Genomic DNA, 20,664 nt, shown 5'->3' with positions numbered 1-20,664 from the left:
ATTCAAGTTTATTATTTTTTCAATTATTAGTTTTAAAGTTTAAATGCTATTATTACTATTTTGGTTCATTAGATCACTGCTCATGTTAGGCTGGTGATATAAGCTCATACACATTTTCTAAAAATAGAAGAAAACTAAATGAGTTGTCATATATTTTTAGAAAATAAACTCAAATGGTTAGGTAATGGGCTTATAATTGTACTGAAAAAAAAATACCTTGTGATAAAGCAATGCCCTTCTCCAATTAATCAAAAAAAGTCCAGGTTTAGCTATGGCCAGAGTGTATTCTGGAGCTGGCTCCTATCTTCCCAACTCTGTGCTCAGTGATGTCATGTTAATAGCTTAAAATCACTCACAGTGGTGGAATTTATACTACAAAAATCAGCAAAAGCTACAACCGAGAGGTTCCTCTCCCAACTCGAAGAGCCATTAAACATTTCCCAGCAAACCAATGGACAATAATTATTATTCCTTTAAAATACAATTCAATTCTTTATTGTTCATAGGAATCTTATTTGAATGGTTGGTGTTTTCTGTGTAAATCTGTCTTTCTGGAAAAAAATTTAAATGTTTCCCATTAGTTTATAATAATGAAACTTTTAGGCTTTGAAGGCATAAATATGTGAGGCCTCATCCATAGAGAGGTTCTTCTTTTCTTATTAGGGAGATATACCCTATTCAGAATAAACTGTTAAAATTTAGATTTTTATGTAGAAAAAAATTAGGACTCAATACTGATGTTAGTTCATGCATTTATTCACCAAATATGTATTATTTATTTTTCAAATATGTATTATTTCTACTTCTTTTCCCTATGCCAGGCATCGTTATAGGTACAACAGTGAATAAAAATAATCAAATTCCAAAAAAATTTTTTTTGGATTTTTTTCTAAAAAAATAAAATGGTATTGATACCTGTTTTTAACTCAAGCCATGCTTATGAAGCAATCGAACAGATTTTAATTTTGTCAAAAAAGTCTGTGATTTAATAATGAAAGGTTAATTAAAATATTTTGTAAAAAAGTATAAAATAAACAATTTTATTAGACGAATTCATTTATTGGACACATTAAATTAGGCAAAGAAAAATATATGCAACTGCATAAAAAGAATCACATTCTCATCCTACTTGAACACACAGCAGTGGTCAAAACTAATAAAATGTGGAATGAATCCCAGGATTAATTGCAAAAAAGCACCCTCTACAAAAAAGCTTCAGACCTCTAACTTCACTGAATCCAGTACTAAACGTGCTTCTTTATATTCCTCAGCTTCTTCCAATTCTTTTTCATTCTCCTGAAATGAAATATAATGAAAGGAAGTTTATCTTTTTAAAACTTTAGTACTTTATTTTTACTCAAATATTACAAACCATCAATGTAAACAGCTCAAAAATTAAAAGAAAAAGGATCCCAAGCTTTTCTTACAGGTAACAATGGAAATAGATTTGGTTTGGTTTCACTGTGTATTCTCACATCATAAGTGAAAAACATGTAAAGCTATTGACATTAAGTGAATAAAAATTTAAGAAAAAAACTTTAAAAATTTATTCTTGTCAACACATCACAATACAAAAGGGATTTTTTATTAGTCATGGACTAAAAATTAAACATGATGATTTATTAACGTGTTACATATACAATAAAATTTAAAACAAAATAACCCTTCAACTAACTACTCACAGTGACAAAGAAAACTATTGGTGTCACACCAGAGTTAAGTACAATCTTTGAATTAGAAAACTGAAATGCCTGCTTATTAATGAGCATTATATACCCTACTACAAGGAAACAAAATACTAACATCTTTCCTTTTCTGATATATAAAGACTGAAATTTTCCTTGATACTTTATACAGAAAACTTTTACTGGTAAAAAATAAATGAAATAATATTACATAAGTTATTATGCATAGGAAATTTTGCTTGGTTTTTAATAAATAAATAAAGCTATGGTCAGTAATTCATGTCAGGTCAATAAAAGATGGAGCTATATAAGTTACAGAGCAGAGGGAGTAAAGTGTGTGTTTATTTAATATAAAACAAAGCAAAAGGAGTTAAAATTTCTTAATTCAGACTACTAGTATAGCTAAGAATTTCTTAAACCTCTATTATATCTAAACATGTCTTTGTTCTCTTTCAGTAAATATAAGCTCTTTGAGGGTAGAGATATTGTTGAATACATCCACGAATACATCATCCAAAGACAAAACTATTTTTTTCAAGCACTTTCTATTACTTTCTCAGCTACTAGATTCACGAGAGAAAAAAGTCATTTAAATTGTTAGGAAATACAGATGGTGCTTCTGTCTCTGGGTGTATTTTAATAGAGTAATTATTTCCTGCTTTCATCTACTTTTATTTCAAAATCTTAGCTTCATTTTTGGCTGTTAAGGAAAGTTATCCTGCCTTTAAAAGGTTCCTACAGGTAAATATGGAGCTCTATGTCAAAATTAAAGTAAAATGTGAACATAACTCTCTCTCTACACAGATTCAGTCCTAATACTATTTTGGTGGGAAAACAAATCTCATTCTTTCAAAGAATACATATGATCATCCTGAAAAAGCCTCACATTATTTTTGTTATACAGAGAACAACTATGAGTCAGGAGACAGCTGTGTAGCTCGTAATTAATATTAGCTCAAGAAATATAAATATAAAATAAGGTTAGTAAATGTTAGAATTCATCAAATTATTATTAAACAATAGTAACAACTGGCTTGTATGTAGTATTATACTTTAATCTGTGTTAGGAAGGGAATAAGATGACTTTTAATTATTCTTAGAATTCTTTAAAAATGACTCTACCACTGTATCACAAGGCATTTATAAAGCAAGTTTAATAGTGTTATCCACCTCCAAGTTAGTATGAGAGGACTGTCTATATTATAGGGTTTGTTTTCCACTTAAATTAATTAAGGTTTCAATCTGAAAGAATTCCAGATCCTTTTTATTATGCCCCAAATTTATTTGAAACATTTGGATCTTCTAAAATTTCAAACAATGTGTAAAAAAAGATCTTCATGTATCAAAACCAAATAATTCAAGATGCTGGGGTACATTATTAGTACCATGAATACCTAACATGTTAACTCAAATATATTTATTTAAGTTTAAATAAGCAGAATAAACATACTAGACAGAGTACTTTTACTGGAGGCATAACTTCAACACAATTTACAGTCCATTAATTATTTTAAAATATACTAGTACACAGGGTAAGTGAACAAAATATATCACCAGCTATTTCTCAGCATAAAAATATTTAAAATTTTGGCCTTTTATACATTAGATTGAAAAAAATTTTAAACAAAAGACAGAGAAGTCTTTACTTACTAATATCTGCAGAAGATCAGTATATGCAGCTTCCAACCTGCGCTGACAATCTGGGATCATCATCCGGGACTCTTGCAGGATCTCTGCCTATAATAAGAGTGAGACATGCAGAAATAATAGAACGTATGTGTTTAGCTAACACCTCTGTAAATGTCTAAAGTGATTTAGAGGAATCAGAAAAAAAATTATGGATATGTAAAACAGTTCAATATTTTAATTTAAATTGTGTTTATTAGAAGTTAGAATGACTACCATGCTGTAAAATATATAAAATACAAGTTATAGATCTAAACCTATTTGGTAATCACCTTTTTGTGCTAAGAGAAAATTAACTAGAAAAGCTTTCCATAGAGCATTTATTTTAAAAGGCTATTTAAAATAAACTATTTCTCCTGCTGTCATGAAGCACCTTTATCCAAAATGGGATCAGCTGGTTATATAAATATCTCCTGCATCTTTTGAGTAATAAAGAAAAACAGTGTTCAGATAATATCACATGGAGATAATTACTGCATGAAAAAAGTTATTGAGTTATTGATCACATTGTGTGCACACTGCAGGAGGTTCTCACTGAAAGACAGAGGTAAAGAAAAATGAAAAGCAAAGACCAGCAGGTTCATATTTTTGATGCTTATCATGCATAAAAAGTTATTACTTATCCTTGTGCTTCATTTTAGGAGACAGATTATTCTCCCCATGTAGTTTGAGCCAAATTACCAACCTGGCACCCCTCTGAATCTGAACTTCTGCCTATTCCTCCTGAAGACAGACACTACAGAATTAAACACAGGAATATTTATCCCAGCAGATATTTCTGGACTTCAAATCATTCAAATCTGGACGGTAACATATAAAATCATTAAAAAATATCAAATTAATGACTGGGAAACCCAATCAGTAAAAGGGTAAATAAGTTAGTTTCAGATGTTGGACCTCAAGTAAGTCTTTTACCTAAGGTGGGGAAGAAGCTATATTTCCTTAAACTATTCTCAGAAAGTGACACAGATCCTTTAAGTATTTATTTCCAAAAATTCATGTTTGGCCCTGGCTGGTGTTTCTCAGTGGTTAGAGCATTGGCTGGCACACCAAAGGGTCATGGGTTCTATTCTGGTCAAGCAGATATACCTGGATTGCAGGTTTGATCCCAAGCCCCAGTTGGAGCATGAGGGAGGCAACCAATCGATGTCTCTCTCTCACATCAATGTTTCTCTCTCCACCTCCCTCCCTCCCACTCTCTCTAAAAATCAATGGAAAAATATCTGTGGATAAGAATTAATAATAACAACAAAAAAGGACAAAAACTCATGTTTGATCAAATAACTTTGGTTAAATGGGTACAAAATCTGAACTTTTACTAAGAAGCTTTATTACCTAGCTCATATAAAATAAAGACAATTTAATGGTAATCATACTATATTTAACAGAAACTTTAATAAGTCCCAGTACCTTCCTTCCTTTCCCCAACAGTTTTGTCATAGCTCATACTGTAAAAAAATTCAGTATTATAATATACACGGATGCTCTGTCCATATTTTTTCAGGTGAAAATTTATTGCTGAACTTGTAATTCTTTTACTAATAAGGTACAGGTTAAAAATTTCAAATATAGAATCATGGCTTTACTTCACAGCTAAGCATAGTATGCCTAGATATTTAATTGCTGTCACTAAATTATTTTTATCTGGTTTGAATACATGTGAAAAAAAATCAGTGACTGGCACATTTCATTAGGTAAGCCATTCATATTTCCTCTCCTATGGACTTCCCTTGAGAATAGCTTATAGAAATTAAACAAGATGACACAAATAGAAATTAGGTCAAACACATGATAAGCCAAAATGTATACTTGTAAACTTTTTTAAAGCTTTAGTAAGTTGTCACTGAAATAAACTTTAAACAATGCTATCCAAAATAACTTCTACTCATTATTATTTTATCCATTCTCACAGAGCAAGAATCATCAAACAGTTTATGAAAATGGGAGTCTGACCTATGTGAGGACAAAGTTCAGTCTTTCCTGTACACCAGCTCCAATTCATTCATTAAGCAGCCTATACAGCTGTAGAACACCAGGTACAGTGGATACAAAGATGAAAAAGAGAAGGTCTCCATCTTCCATCCAGGATAGGAGCATAAACATGAAAACAAACATTTGACACTACTTCTATAAGAACATGCCACAGGGAGCCAAAGGCTTCCAGGAAAGTGGTGACAATGATTTGGAGTCCATAAACCACATTTCTACCAAGGTCATAAATCATATACTTTACCTTATAACAATGAATTACAACTGTCAGAAATAATTTTAAAAGACAGTATATAAGGTGTGATTATATAGTAAAGACATCCTCAAAATACCTTCACTAAGCTAAATGAGTATTACCTTTCAAAGTGTTCCCTTTGGGAGGAAGTCACGCAAATGAATGGTGCCTCTGTTGAAAATATCTGAATAAACTGTCAGTTTATTCTAATGGTGACTATGACAAGATTGGAGTTAAGTCAGGATCTTGACACAGATTGGGAGGTACAAGGAACCTTTGGGGAACACAACAGGATGCAGTCCTACTAATGTCTTATTTTTAAAACAAATTACAATTTTTTCCGGAAGTTATTCAGATAAAATGAAAGTTATGGGAGGCTTAGCAAGGCTCAGATTATAACAATGAATAAACACTGAACTAAAATCTGATCAATTTCTTTTAAAATCAGATGGAGAATCAGAGTCAGAAGGGACATAAGTGGTCTTATAGTTCAATCTCAATTTACATATTAGAAAGTCAAGTCCCAGAGTGATTAGCTAAATGATAGGGTCTGCACATAACTCTGATTTCAACTCTATCATGTGAATTAGTGGTTGTGGTAGCAAGTCTCCATTGTGGCCCACAATGATCCTTACTTCCTGGAATTCCTGCCTTATGCAGTTACCTCACACACTGAATTTGGGTTAGCCCTGTGTGACCAACGGAATGTAGTGGAGGTGGGATTCTGGGCTAGATCTTAAGAAGCCTTGCAGCTTCCACATGGGCTTCTTGGAATGCTCACTTTTGGAAAATCCTTCTCTCAAACAAGAAGAAATTCATTTGACTTATGTTTGTGATTACTGCTGAATGGTTACGGATGTAAGAAGAATCCCATGAGTTAAAAATAATCTGATCCCTTAAACCCTGACAAGAACACTAATTACTTTAAATATAAATCATCTAAATTCACCAGCTAAAAAACAGACATTCACAGAATGGATCCAACTTTTTGCTGTCTACAAGAAACTCACTTCAAACATAACAAAATAGACAGATTGAAAAGAAAAGGATGAAAAAAAGAGATATCATGCAAACATTAAAAAAAGGAGTGGGTCTATTAATATGTAAATCTTATGAAGATTTGTAGGATTTGAAGAGCTGTTAGTTCATCAAGATCAACGTATTTGGGACATATTATATTTACACGTTTTCAAATCCTCCCCAATTTATGAATAACTGACACACAAACGTCCTTTGTATACACACACAGAGGAGGGAGGCTCTCCTAGAAGCTCAAGAAAATAAAAAGGTTTTCTTCCTGAATAGCTTGGGGAAGAAGATGTTTCAGGTGCCACTGCATTCGTTTTACACCACAAAAAGCAACTACCTACAGAAAAATCCACTTTAAGTGATGACATTTGCAAAATTAAGTCTGGATTAATTGTGCACTATAACCATTTGTAACATAATTTATAGGGTGAAAACCACTGAGAGTTCATAAAGCTGATTTAAAATATAAATCTTGAGATTAATCTGAATATATTTGTCCATATTTTCCTTTTACCTAGTGTATCTGGATTTTATTCTCGATGCACTGGACTTTGGATTTTAAAGAAGTGAATTTGAAGAGATCAATCTGGGTGTTGTGGTAGGGAAGGAATAGAGGGTGTCAAGAGACAGGTATGCCAACCAAGAGGCTTTTGCAATTGTATAAGCAAGAGATGATAGTGAACTGGACTAGGATAGTGGCAGTAGAAAGAAATAGAGGGAATAAGAAACAGGACTTGATGTTATTAGATGCGGTTATTAGAGGGAAAGAGACGTATCAAGAAGGGACCCACTAAATTTTTGGTTTGGGAATCTGGATGGGTGAAAGTAACCATTTACAAGAGAGGAGGAAAATAAGAGAGGAGATAGCTTTTTGTTTTAGGGCAGTGGTTCTCAACCTTCTGGCCCTTTAAATACAGTTCCTCATGTTGTGACCCCCAACCATAAAATTATTTTTGTTTCTACTTCATAACTGTAATTTTGCTGTTATGAATCGTAATGTAAATATCTGATATGCAGGATGGTCTTAGGTGACCCCTGTGAAAGGGTCGTTCAACCCCCAAAGGGGTCTCGACCCACAGGTTGAGAACCGCTGTTTTAGGGGAATGGGTTGGGTTGAGGGAAGATCAAGATTTTTATTTTGGACAACCCCGAGGATATGTGAAGCAGGTAATTAGTTGAATATGTATATGTATATGTATATGTATATGTATATGTATATGTATATGTATATGTATATGTATATCTGTATCTCTGGAATGGTCAGGCCCAGGGATATAAATTTGGGAGATACTGGCACTAGGGATTTGGGGGATTTTGTTTGTTGTGTTATTGTTTTTAACTTCATGACTAAAAGAGTACCTGAACTGTATATATCAATAAATATCTGTTGAATGAATAAATAAATGGGCATAAAGATGGTACTTAAAGTTATAGGAGATTACATAGAGAGGAATTTTAGAAATCTTAAAGGTTTAATAAAATGTGTGTGTGTGTGTGTGTGTGTGTGTGTGTAGAGGTGGGGTAGATAAATAAGTGGAGGAGGAGGGAGAGAGGAAAAAGAGTTTCAGTAAAGGAAACTGAGGAATACTGGCAGTGTAATATTAAAGATGCCAATATGAAAGTGTGTGTCAAGGAGAGAGTGGTTACTGTGTCAAATGCTGTTGAGGTTACATAAGGGAAAGAAATAACAATGTCACTAATGGCTGTAACCAGGGCTAGGGCATGCAATTCACTCTAATATGAAAGAAGGTGGTATGGGTACAGATGTAGGTAGGTTGATAGATTTTGTGGTGGGAATATGAGGAAGTTCCCCTGATAGCCTCTTTTTTTGTTAGCCTAGAATGAATATTCAATAAATGCTATCATGGGAATAAATAAGGTGTTATGGGAGCATAGAGGAGGGGTACCTAACTCAGCACTGAGGTGGAGTGTAGGGGAGGTGTAAAGGATGAATAGGAATTAATAAGGAGAGGGAAGCTAAAAGGAGTAGGAAGAACAGCTCAGACGTGTGCAAATATCTCAGAGGCCTTAAAGGAGAAAGAGCATGTTCAGGAAACTAAAAGGCAGAAACTAAGAGGTCCAGGTAGGAATTGGCAAGAGATAAGGTTGTAGAGATAAGCAGGTATCGAAATCAAGAAAAGCCTCGTATGCAATGCTAAGGAGACCAAAATCTGTCATGAAGATAATCAGAAGTAGCTACTGAAAAAGGTAAAGTATATTTTATTTTGTTGGTCTTTACATCAGTTTGGGGAAATACTTGTGAATTTAAATATATTTAATACTAGAGGCCTGGTGCATGGATTCGTGCAAGGGGGGGTTGGGCTCTCAGCCTGGCCTGCGCCCTCTCGAAATCCAGGACCCCTCGGGAGATGTCCAACTGCCTGGCCTACGGGGATCAGGCCTAAACCAATAGTTGGACATCCCCCAAGGGATGTAGCAGTGCACCAAGCAGCAGGCGGCCAGGGAGGAGCCCAAGCTGGGGCCAGGCGCTGCGCCACTTGCACTCATCCGGGCTCGCTGCATCTGCTGCTGCTTGGTAGTGCTGCCGCAGAGTTGGAAGAGGCTCCTGCCACCGCAGCTGCGCTCGCCAGCCGTGAGCCTAGCTTCTGGCTGAGCAGTGCTCCCCCTGTGGGAGCGCACTGACCACCGGGGGCAGCTCCTGCGTTGAGCGTCTGCCCCCTGGTGGTCAGTATGTGTCATAGTGACTGGCCAACCGGTCATTCCGGTCGTTCAGTCATAATGGTTGCTTAGGCTTTTATATATATAGATAGATAAGATTAAGTCATTTAAAAAATATATTTTATTGATTTTTTACAGAGAGGAAGGAGAGGGATAGAGAGTTAGAAACATTGATGAGAGAGAAACATCAATCAGCTGCCTCTTGCATACCCCCTACTGGGGATGTGCCCGCAACCAAGGTACATGCCCTTGACCGGAATCGAACTTGGGACCCTTCAGTCCGCAGACCGACGCTCTATCCACTGAGCCAAACCAGTCAGGGCGATTAGGTCATTTTTATATTTAATACTTAAAATTGGAGAGGCAGAATAACTTAATGGTTAAGAGTACAAGTTCCAGAGCCAGTGTCCAAAATGCCACTTAATAGTTGTGTGACCTTGGGCAAATTATTTGACCTGTGTTTCAGTTTCTTCATTTTAAAATGGAGGTTTTAATAGTAAAGAAGTAAATAATAGGACCTTCTCAAAGGGGTGTTAATAAATTAGTTAATGTGGTATTCTGTAGATGTTAGCTATTATTATTATTTTTTAAAAATATTTTTTATTGATTTCAGAGAGGGAGAGAGGGATAGAAACATCAATGACGAGAGAGAATCATCGATTGGCTGCCTCCTGCATGCCCCTCACTGGGGATTGAGCCCGAAACCCAGGCATGTGCCCTTGACTGGAACTGAACCCAGGACCCTTCAGTCCGCAGGCCTACACTCTATCCACTGAGCCAAACCAGTTAGGGCAGCTATTATTATTTAAGATATAATTTTATCTGCTTTTAAAAAATATTTTTCTTGCCTTTTTCTTTTCTTTTTTAATACTTTTATTGATTTCAGATAGGAAGGGAGAGGGAGAGATAGAAACATCAATGATGAGAGAGAATCATTGATCGGCTGCCTCCTGCATGCCCCCTACTGTGGATTGAACCCGCAATCTGGGCGTGTACCCTGACAGGAATCGAACCACAATCTTTAGGTACATGGGATGACTCCCAGCCAACTGAGCCACACTGGCAGGACTTACCTGCTTTTTAAGGGCATAATTTTCACTATCTTCAGCTTTCATTTTTTCAATCTTTTCTTCTTGTTGTTTTGCTTCTTTTTCATACATCATTTTTTCTTTGGCCAATCTAAAAATAAGCCAAAAACTTTTCAGAGAATTAACTCTATCAAACAGACCACAAGAAATAAAGAAACTATCCTATATAATAAAAGGCTACTATGCAAATCGGCCGAACAGTGGAATGACTGGTCACTATGATGCGCACCAACCACCAGGGGGCAGACACTCAATGCAGGAGCTGTCCCTGGTGGTCAGTGCGCTCCAACAGGGGGAACGCCGCTCAGCCAGAAGTCGGGCTCACGCTGGCAAGCGCAGCAGCAGTGGCGGGAGCCTCTCTTGCTTCTGCGGCAGTGCTAAGTCAGACATCCCCCGAGGGCTCCTGGACTGTGAGAGGGCGCAGGCCGGGCTGAGGGATTCTCGCCCCTCCCTCCGAGTGCACGAATTTCATGCACCGGGCCTCTAGTGTAAATATAAAACACTTAAAATACCAAAGTGTATGTACTAGATGGGGAGTAGGGAAGAAGAAAAACGTTTTATCCATTTATGTATGATCTCCATGACCGTTAAGTCCTACCTACATCTGCCTAAATCAAGTGCAATCTGTCAAAACATGTAATTCTTAAATTTTAAAAAAATATATTTTTATTGATTTCAGAGAGGAAGGGAGAGGGAGAGAGAGATAAAAACTTCAATGAAGAGAATCATTGATCGGCCTATTGAGGTTTAAGCCCACAACCTGGGCATGTGCCCTAACCAGGAATCAAACTGTGACTTCCTGGTTTATAGGTGGAGGCTCAATCACCAAGCCACACTAGCAGGGCCAATTCTTAAAGTTTTAGTTAAAAAACATATCCCATTATAACCACTGTATTACAATGTAAAAACAACACTCGAAATTATTATGTACTAACATTTCTGTCTTGCTTTTAAATGTTTTCCAAACTTTTATACATGTACTTGAAAGAACATAATGTAAAAGCTCAGTTTACAAGAATAAAAAAATCAGTATAGTGCATGCCAAATCCAAAACAAAGAAAGATTAGATTATTTTCAATAACTGAATTGTTTGACAAGAATTCACTGTACACATAATTTGATGCCCAATCTTCCTTGTGTGAGAAACTGGGATAGATAGTTTAGACATGGTTCTTTCACGGACAAGTAATAAAAACAAAACAAGTATCTATTTACTAAAGCAAGAAAAGGTAGTGATAGAGATCAGGCAGATTTTAAACAATAAAGAATAGAGCAATACAAAGTTCTACTGATTATACCTTAGATAACCAAAATTAGATTAATCATAACAGCTCAACCTCCCCTAATTTTGGTTACATAAATTTTAATATAAAAGTATAGCCCTGGCCAGTGTGGCTCAGTTTGTTGGGCATCGTCCCACACAATGCAAGGTCTCTGGTTCGATTCCCCATCAGGGCACATGCCCAGGTTTGGGCTCAATCCCTGGTGTGAGGTGTGCAAGCAGCAGCCAACTGATGTTTCTCTCTCACATTGACATTTCTCTTTCTCTCCCCCTCTCCTTTCCTCTCTCTCTAAAAATCAATAAAAAAATCTTTAAAAAAATTGCTTTCCAAAATGGTGATATCAATTAATACTGAACCTGCGATGTATAAAATTTCCTATTTCTTCCTTTCATCCTGGTGAACAACTGTAATTGTCAAAATTATTAAATTTCTCATCAAGTATATACTATACTAAAGTCTGCTATAGTCATAGTCTGTGTCTATTTGGCTATGTGTTCACTAAAAATAAAGTCTTCTGGTCACTAAAAAAATTATTAAATTTCTGACAATAAGAAGAGTGTGAAATGGTATTAAATTGTGGTTTAAAGTATTAATTTATTAAAACAGTAATTACTGTTGGTGGTGAAACAGCACCAGAATGTTACCAGTGATTGGACCTTGGTTCAGCAACCATGGCACTTGAGTTTTGGCTAAGAAAGAATTCAGAGCCAAGACTCAAATACAAACAACAGTTTTAGAAAGTCACAGAGGCAGAAGTGAGCTATGGAGGAAGTTGAGTCAGCTCAGGAAAAAAGTTACAGAGGCAAAAGAAGAGCCCTTGGAGCTTAGGAGAAAGAAAGCAAACAGACACACCTGAAGGAAGAGGCATGAGTGGTTCTAGAGCTAGCGAGCTAGACAGCACTTGCACTGGGCCCTCAGTCCTGAGGGTTTTTATCCTCTCCTTAAAGGCAGGGACCTTAGGGGAGGTATCAGTAGAAGATCTCAATAGAATATTCATCAGCTTTTCCAGGTGTGTCCTTTCACGGTCTCTACTGATTGGCCGGTACCAGGGCAGAGGGTCATGAATCATCACAGCCAGTCATCTCAGCTGGCCTTGCTGCTTTTCTGGGCCTGGAGCTGAAACACAACTAAGGCCTAGATCAGCGGTTCTCAACCTTTGGGTCGCGACCCCTTTGGGGGTCGAACGACCCTTTCACAGGGGTCGCCTAAGACCATCCTGCATATCAGATATTTACATTATGATTCATAACAGTAGCAAAATTACAGTTATGAAGTAGAAACGAAAATAATTTTATGGTTGGGGGTCACAACATGAGGAACTGTATTTAAAGGGCCAGAAGGTTGAGAACCACTGGCCTAGATGTTATCTCTAATTTGACCAAAACTCTGTCTCTGTGGTCAACAGACCCAGGGCTTTGTTCCTAAGATTATCTGATGTGGATCAGAATGTCATTGTCTTGAGGGCTTAATGCTTAAGAGGGTAGTGGTGCAAGGGCTTGTATGGGAGTCATATGAGGCTATTCTCTAGGTCCCTTGTTCCTCCTCCAAGGGGGTCTATCACATGACTATCGACATGTCAGAGGAGGAAAGGTCAGGGGAGGGCCTGAACGCATGATTAGTGATATGAAAGATCAGGGAGTCTAAATTGCATGACCAGTGATATGCAAAGGTAGGAAAGGTCAACCTAGGGGTGAGATCTGTATTTCCCAGTTTTGCTGGTTGCTAGGTACTGTAGGCTTTTCAACCTGGTGACCTTTTGTACCTGGCCTATCTTCCCACTCTGCTCATGTCTGTCTAACTGTCTAATATAATTACTGGATAAGTATTTGCTAAATAATGAGTATCTTCTGGTGAATTTGGCCCTTATTCCTTTCTCTAGGGAAGGCTAAGATGTAATAAGAAAATTTAATTCAATTGAGTATATACAGTCACAATTTAAAAATCTGTTACTAAAATATTGTTTTCTGTAACAAACATACATGTTCCTATAAATATAGAACTATATAAAAATTATAATGAACAAAATCTTAAAAATCATTCAAAATCTCATTGCTCAAATTAAGTACTACTGATCCAAAAATGCACATAATTCTGAAATACAAAACAGTTAAAAAAATAGAAAAATTTTAAATTAAGTTTGGCACAAACTCATTTAGTAGCAAAATGTGTCCTCAGATGACATGAAACTACAGACTTTATGTATCCTACTAAATAAATGTGAATAGTACATGCTTCACTACAGAAATATTAATGTTTGATTAGGATTACTTCTCTAAATGCTATTATGTAAATGCATATATTACTGTTTCAAAACCTGAAAAATTCTGAAATTCAGAAATACACATGGGCCCAAGGGTTTCATAGAGACGATTATGGACCTGTATTAGCAATATTTTCCACTTGTCTTTCTCTTTAAACATGTATGTGTAAAAATTTATATTAATATATAAATACAAATATATATTTATAAATTAATAAGATAATGTATAATTTCCAATGTCATTAAATATTCTTTTGAAAATATAGCTTTTAGTGGCTACAAAGCATTTTTATAATATTAATACAACTTATTAAAGTATCCTATCAGACATTTAGGCAACCCCCATATTATAAATACTGTGATGAACATCCCTACTCATAAATTTTGTGAGTGTGTAATATTTTCTTACTATAAAATATTTAAAATATATCATGCCTGATGAGAAATAAGACTAAGTCCTTTTCTAGTAAACCAGTGATCATTTACTGATGAATACTTCCTTTTCCTGCTGTGATAAGCCACCTTTGTCATTCATTATTATTGGTAATACACAAATATTAAATCAATCTATCCTATTTTACCCTACTACTTGGTATTTTCATTTTAGTCAAAGAAAACAGTATGCCAGATTTCACTGTTTAAATATTAATAAACATATCAAAATTTACATTAAAGAGATGTCAAATTAAATAGAGAAAAATAAGGAAAGTGAAACATCAAGGGAAAAGAATATAGTAAATGTGATACCCAATAAGAGTTATAGATAGTACAGAAAAAAAGCAAGGGAAGATTAAAAAAAAAATAAAATTTCCTAACCCTGGGCAGTATGGCTCAGCTGATTGGAGTTTTGTCCCATACATCAAAAGGTGATAGGTTCAATTCCTGGTCAGGGCGTATACCCAGGTTGCTAGTTCGATCCCCTGTTGGGCATGTACAGGAGGCAACCAACCAATGTTTTTCTCTCACATGGATGTTTCTCTCTCTTTCTCCCTTTCTCTCTCAAAAATCAATAATAAATAAATAAATAAATAAATAAATAAATAAATAAATAAAATAAAATAAAATTTCGGGAATTTTTAGAGATCCAAGAATATTAAAGCTTTTAAAAAGGGAGTAATAGGTCACCTATAAAAGGAAAACAAGTCAGATTGACATTACATTTCATGTTAATAACACTAGATACCAAAAGATGATAGAGCAATCCCTTGAAAGTTCAGAGAGAAAATTATTTATAACTTAGATTTGTAACTAAATAGTGAGGGAAAAATTCACTAACTCACTCAGTACTTATTTACTAAATGGCCACTATGTCCCAGGCATGATTTTATGTACCAAGGATATAGCAGTGAACAAAACTACATGTCTGTTCCATGACACTTTTTAGTGGGGAAATAAGGACAATACATAAGTAAAATAAATTAAAATATTATAACACATACTGATCATTTATTATGAGCCAAATACTACATCAAAGCATGCTACATGCATTGTCATTTAATCCTCAAAACAGCCCTATAAAATAGGTACCATTGTGAGTAATAACTAAACTGAAATTCATGGAGCTTATCCAAGTTCTCACAGCTGTTAGGTGCTAAAGAACTGTTTTATTCCAAAGTTTATACTCTTAGCCACTATCATAAGCTTTTTTAAAATAAATCTCAGACATCAGAACACAAAAAAGTTAAAATGCACTCAAATGTAATAGGCATTGCTGGAATTTGACTAGACTTCCATTGTTCATTGTGCCCCCAACCTTGACCTGATTGTCACAGAATTCCCTACCCGTGGTAGGCAAATCGTGGCTCGCGAGCCACAAAATACCACATGCGGGCGAGCACATACAGTGCGATTGAAACTTTGTGGCCCATGCGCAGAAGTCGGTATTTTGTGGAAGAGCCACACTCAAGGGGCCAAAGAGCTGCATGTGGCTCGCGAGCCGCAGTTTGCTGAGCCGCAGTTTGCCGACCACTGGCCTAAGACCATCGGAAAACACATATTTTCAGTGGTCTTAGGAACCGAGACACCGCTCCTCTATCCGCCCACATGCAGATACGCCCACATACGAGTACCCGGCGTGATGACATCATCGCGCCAACCCCATCACATAGACCCCGTACAAATACAGGTGTATGTGACAGGGTTGGCACCATAATGTACTTATGCGGACCAGTCACACATGTGTAGAGAGCAGCTACTGTGTAGAAAGCAGCTGCTGTGTTGAAAGCAGCTACTCTGTTAAAAGTAGCTACTGTGTTGAAAGCAGCAGTATTGGAGGTAAAACGACACTTCATGAATTATAATGACTGGGTAAATGTAAAATCATGTACGGTAAAATCATCAACTACTGCAAAAAATAAATATCTGTACTATGGGAACTTAATCTGGGTGCTGATTGGTCTTTTTATATTCAGCTGTCGTTGATGTGAATACTGCCCCCTTGTGATGGTAACAGGTATGTAAAAAAAACAACACAGAGAATGGTAAGTCATAGGAAACTTTAATGAACTGTATTGACTGAACTATGCCATGTATCATCTTTTGTATTATTAAAGCTATTGTTATATATTATTTTCATTAGCAAACCATCCCATGACAATGGATCGTGTAGGGAAGAATGTTAAGAAAAGAAAATATAGTGAGGATTTTTTACAGTATGGTTTTACCTCAATAATTACAGCAGGAATTGAGAAACCGCAATGTGTTATTTGTTGTGAAGTTCTATCAGCCGAATCTATGAAGCCGAACAAACTAAAACACCATTTTGATAGCAAGCATCCGAGCTTTGCTGGCAAGGATACCAACTATTTTAGAAGCAAAGCTGATGGACTCAAGAAAGCCAGACTTGACAGTAGTGGCAAGTACCACAAACAAAACATAGCAGCCATTGAAGCTTCATATTTGGTGGCACTCAGAATCGCCAGAGCTATGAAATCTCACACCATTGCTGAGGATTTACTGTTGCCAGTGGCCAAAGACATTGTTCGAGTTATGATGGGAGACGAATTTGTTACGAAATTGAGTGCAATTTCCTTATCTAATGACACTGTCCGCAGAAGAATAGATGACATGTCTGCTGATATTCTTGATCAGGTAATCCAGGAAATTAAATCTGCTCCACTTCCAATATTTAGTATCCAGCTTGATGAATCTACAGATGTTGCAAACTGTTCACAGTTACTGGTTTACGTGAGGTATATTAATGATGGCGACTTAAAGATGAGTTTCTTTTTTGCAAACCTCTTGAAACGACAACTACTGCATGTGATGTATTTGACACAGTTGGTTCATTTATGAAAGAACATAAGATCTTTTGGGAAAAGGTTTGTGGTGTTTGCACAGATGGTGCTCCAGCTATGCTAGGATGTCGATCTGGATTTCAATGTTTGGTACTGAATGAGTCACCAAAAGTCATCGGAACTCACTGTATGATTCATCAGCAAATATTAGCAACGAAGATGCTGCCACAAGAGTTACAAGAAGTAATGAAAAGCGTCATAAGTTGTGTCAATTTTGTAAAGGCGAGTACTTTAAACAGTCGACTGTTTTCGCAACTGTGCAACGAGTTGGATGCGCTGAACAATGCTCTGCTATTTCAGAGTGAAGCGAGATGGTTGTCGAGAGGAAAAATTTTAAAACGTGTTTTTGAGCTTCGTGATGAACTCAAAACGTTTTTAAATCAGAAAGCAAGACCGCAGTTCGAAGCACTTTTCAGCGATAAAAGTGACCTGCAGAAAATAGCTTACTTGGTTGACATCTTTGCCATCTTGAATGAGTTAAACTTATCATTGCAAGGACCAAATGCAACATGCTCGATTTGTCTGAAAAGATCCGATCATTCCAAATGAAACTTCAGCTTTGGCAAAAAAAATTGGATGAAAATGAAATTTACATGTTGCCCACCTTATCTGCTTTCTTTGAGGAACATGACATTGAACCAGACAAAAGGATTATGATGATAATTCCTGTGAAAGAACACTTGCACATGCTTGCAGACGAAATTTCATCATACTTTCCAAATCTACCTGACACCCCATTTGCACTTGCCAGAAGCCCATTCACAGTCAAAGTTGAAGATGTTCCTGAGACAGCACAAGAGGAGTTCATTGAACTTATTAACAACGATGCAGCGAGAACTGATTTCTCCACAATGCCAGTTACAAAATTCTGGATCAAGTGTTTGCAGTCATATCCTGTTCTGTCTGAGACTGTGTTGCGCCTTCTTCTTCCATTTCCAACAACATGTCTTTGTGAAACAGGGTTTTCCAGCTTGTTGGTTATCAAGTCTAAATATAGAAGTAGACTTGTTGTCGAAGATGATCTTCGTTGTGCTCTAGTAAAGACTGCCCCGAGAATTTCTGATCTGGTGAGAAAGAAGCAATCTCAACCTTCGAACTGACTTTGGCTTTTTACGCATACTGTCGCAAAATGTAGCAATGTAGTTTACTGTTGTTATATTAAGACTGTTACTCATGCTACACCATGCTTCAAGACAAAATTTCATTTATTTGTAATTAGAAATAAATATTTCACAATATATAATTACATATTGTTTTTGTGATTAATCACTATGCTTTAATTATGTTCAATTTGTAACAATGAAAATACATCCTGCATATCAGATATTTACATTACGATTCATAACAGTAGCAAAATTACAGTTATGAAGTAGCAACGAAAATAATTTTATGGTTGGGGGTCACCACAACATGAGGAACTGTATTAAAGGGTCATGGCATTAGGAAAGTTGAGAACCACTGCACTAAACTGTCCCTTAAAAGTTCTGAGATGTCAGTGAAATTGAAAAGTGTTTACTAATGAAAGGGCTAAGAACCCTTCTCTGAGTAGTTTCTGCTTGAGATTGTATGAGAGAGCCATAGTACCTCCCAGAGCTACTTCATCTCCATACAGAACACTCTGACAGTTGTATTTACTACTTAAAGTCACAAATTTCTCTGTACATTTGACTTTCTATCCGCTGTTCAAATTTGTATCTCTGTCTTTATAACATCTCTATTTAAACATCCCACCAGCAATTAACTGAAACAGGTTGAAAAGTGAGCTCATCATCTTCCTATTCTAAAACAAAACCTCTTTTCCCAACTTGAACTGTCAACATCAGAATCACAGAAGTACTGGATAAAAGTAAGCCTGGCTTGTAAGAAGTTCAGGGAAAAAGAACTAAGTTGTCTGCAAGTTCAATATGAGGCAAGAGTGTGATGTAGCTGCTAAAAAAATAAAAGCAAAAAAACCCCAAAACAGCCAAGAAGCAAAAAACCTAAAACATGGTAGGTAAACGGTACTGCATTAGATGAACTGCATCTGTGTTATTATTTTTCATAATTTTACAAGGCATATAAAGCATTTTTTTAAAAAAACTTAAGCCAAATTGCCTAAGTTTTTAACTGCTTAAATATTACTTTTAAATAATATTTGATAATGGTACTTCAGAGCTGTATTTGATACAATTTTAATAGCTAGCAAATCTGGTTTGAAATTCAATATAGTAAAATTTTCTTAAGTCTAAGCTTAGATTAGTGATTCCCAATGACTATGAAGCCCTCCAAATCTTTCTTGTCTATGTCACATTAATTATAGTGTGTCATTTTAAAAAGGTTTGCATTATATCTAACATTCCCTCCTTTTATTCTATAATTATTTATTCAAAGTAAAACAGTAATTTTATAGCTTAACTTCCTCAATTTAATACTGTTTAAAAATATTGCATTTTCACAACTGGAGGCATACCACCTTTAGCTCTCCTCCCATGAACAATATGTGTTAGCATGTAAAAACATAAAAGGTCTCTAAGTGTATTTCACAAAAACAGAAGAATATATCATGTATTTTATTGCATTTTAAGAGCATCACAACTTTTTGTGAGTTGTTCTAAACAGTCTTTCTAGACTATTTTAGATGAGTTATTTTAAAGAATCTTAGGATCCTGATACTGAGAATAGACTACTATGCAGCATTAGGGTTAAAGAAAGACACAGGAGCTAATTCAAACTTATCTATATGTAGGGGAGAAATTTTATTCTTTTATTTATTGACTATGTAGATATAACCAAACTGCCATTTTTCAAATGTGGTAAAACAATTGTTTTCTTTCACAGAAAAAAAAGGAATGCTCTTGCAATGAAAAGAAAAAGGTTTCTATGAATAAAGCATGGGAAATATTGCTCTATTCCCCTCTTAAAGATTTCCATAGTGAGAGCTCTTGAGTAATCTTATAATAGAGAAACATGTTAAATTTTAATTCAGCCCTTCTCAAATTAATTTGAAAAGAGAACACTTTTTCAACATACCTAAAAGATCTAGTTAACCATATTCTATAGAACACCAATACTTGGAATCCAAAATGAGAGGCAGGTAATATTCAAAATTCTGAGTATGGTATTTGATATGTTTCTATTTCTAAAGTAGATGTTTACCTTATATTAAATACAAAAATATTCTATTCAAAATTTCCAATTTATAGAAGTTAATAAAATGTATTAATTATCAACTTAATACAATTAATATTTTAAATAAGTCTTAATTGGGCAACAATAGCTTAATACTAGTATATATCTCTGTATATTAGTGTAACTAATATTAAATAAATGAGCACAGACTTTATAACTGTCCTATCTCTTTTAATATTTTAACTTGCTTATAAATGAATTCACATTTTAGTAGAAAGTAACTAGTCATACCATCTTGTGATATTATCAAAAAATATTTAGTATGA

General features: G+C 35.5%; 1 protein-coding gene across 1 annotated transcript in view; it reads right to left on the bottom strand.

The window, feature by feature from the left end:
* Positions 1–735: 735 nt before the first annotated feature.
* The window catches only part of TBCA (tubulin folding cofactor A), a 55,368-nt gene continuing 35,439 nt past the window's right edge, over positions 736–20,664 (bottom strand). Inside the window, exons 2-4 of the mRNA XM_023750488.1 lie at positions 10,377–10,482; positions 3,336–3,422; positions 736–1,296 (exon numbers count right to left, since the gene is read on the bottom strand). Of these exons, the coding sequence (XP_023606256.1) occupies positions 1,216–1,296; positions 3,336–3,422; positions 10,377–10,482 (274 nt within the window). The 3' untranslated portion in view covers positions 736–1,215. The remainder of the gene's footprint in view (positions 1,297–3,335; positions 3,423–10,376; positions 10,483–20,664) is intronic.

The sequence above is a fragment of the Myotis lucifugus genome, unplaced genomic scaffold, assembly GCF_000147115.1.
Source record: "Myotis lucifugus unplaced genomic scaffold, Myoluc2.0 scaffold_0, whole genome shotgun sequence".
NCBI classification, from domain to species: domain Eukaryota; kingdom Metazoa; phylum Chordata; class Mammalia; order Chiroptera; family Vespertilionidae; genus Myotis; species Myotis lucifugus.
This window is presented reverse-complemented; position numbering and strand designations above follow the sequence as displayed.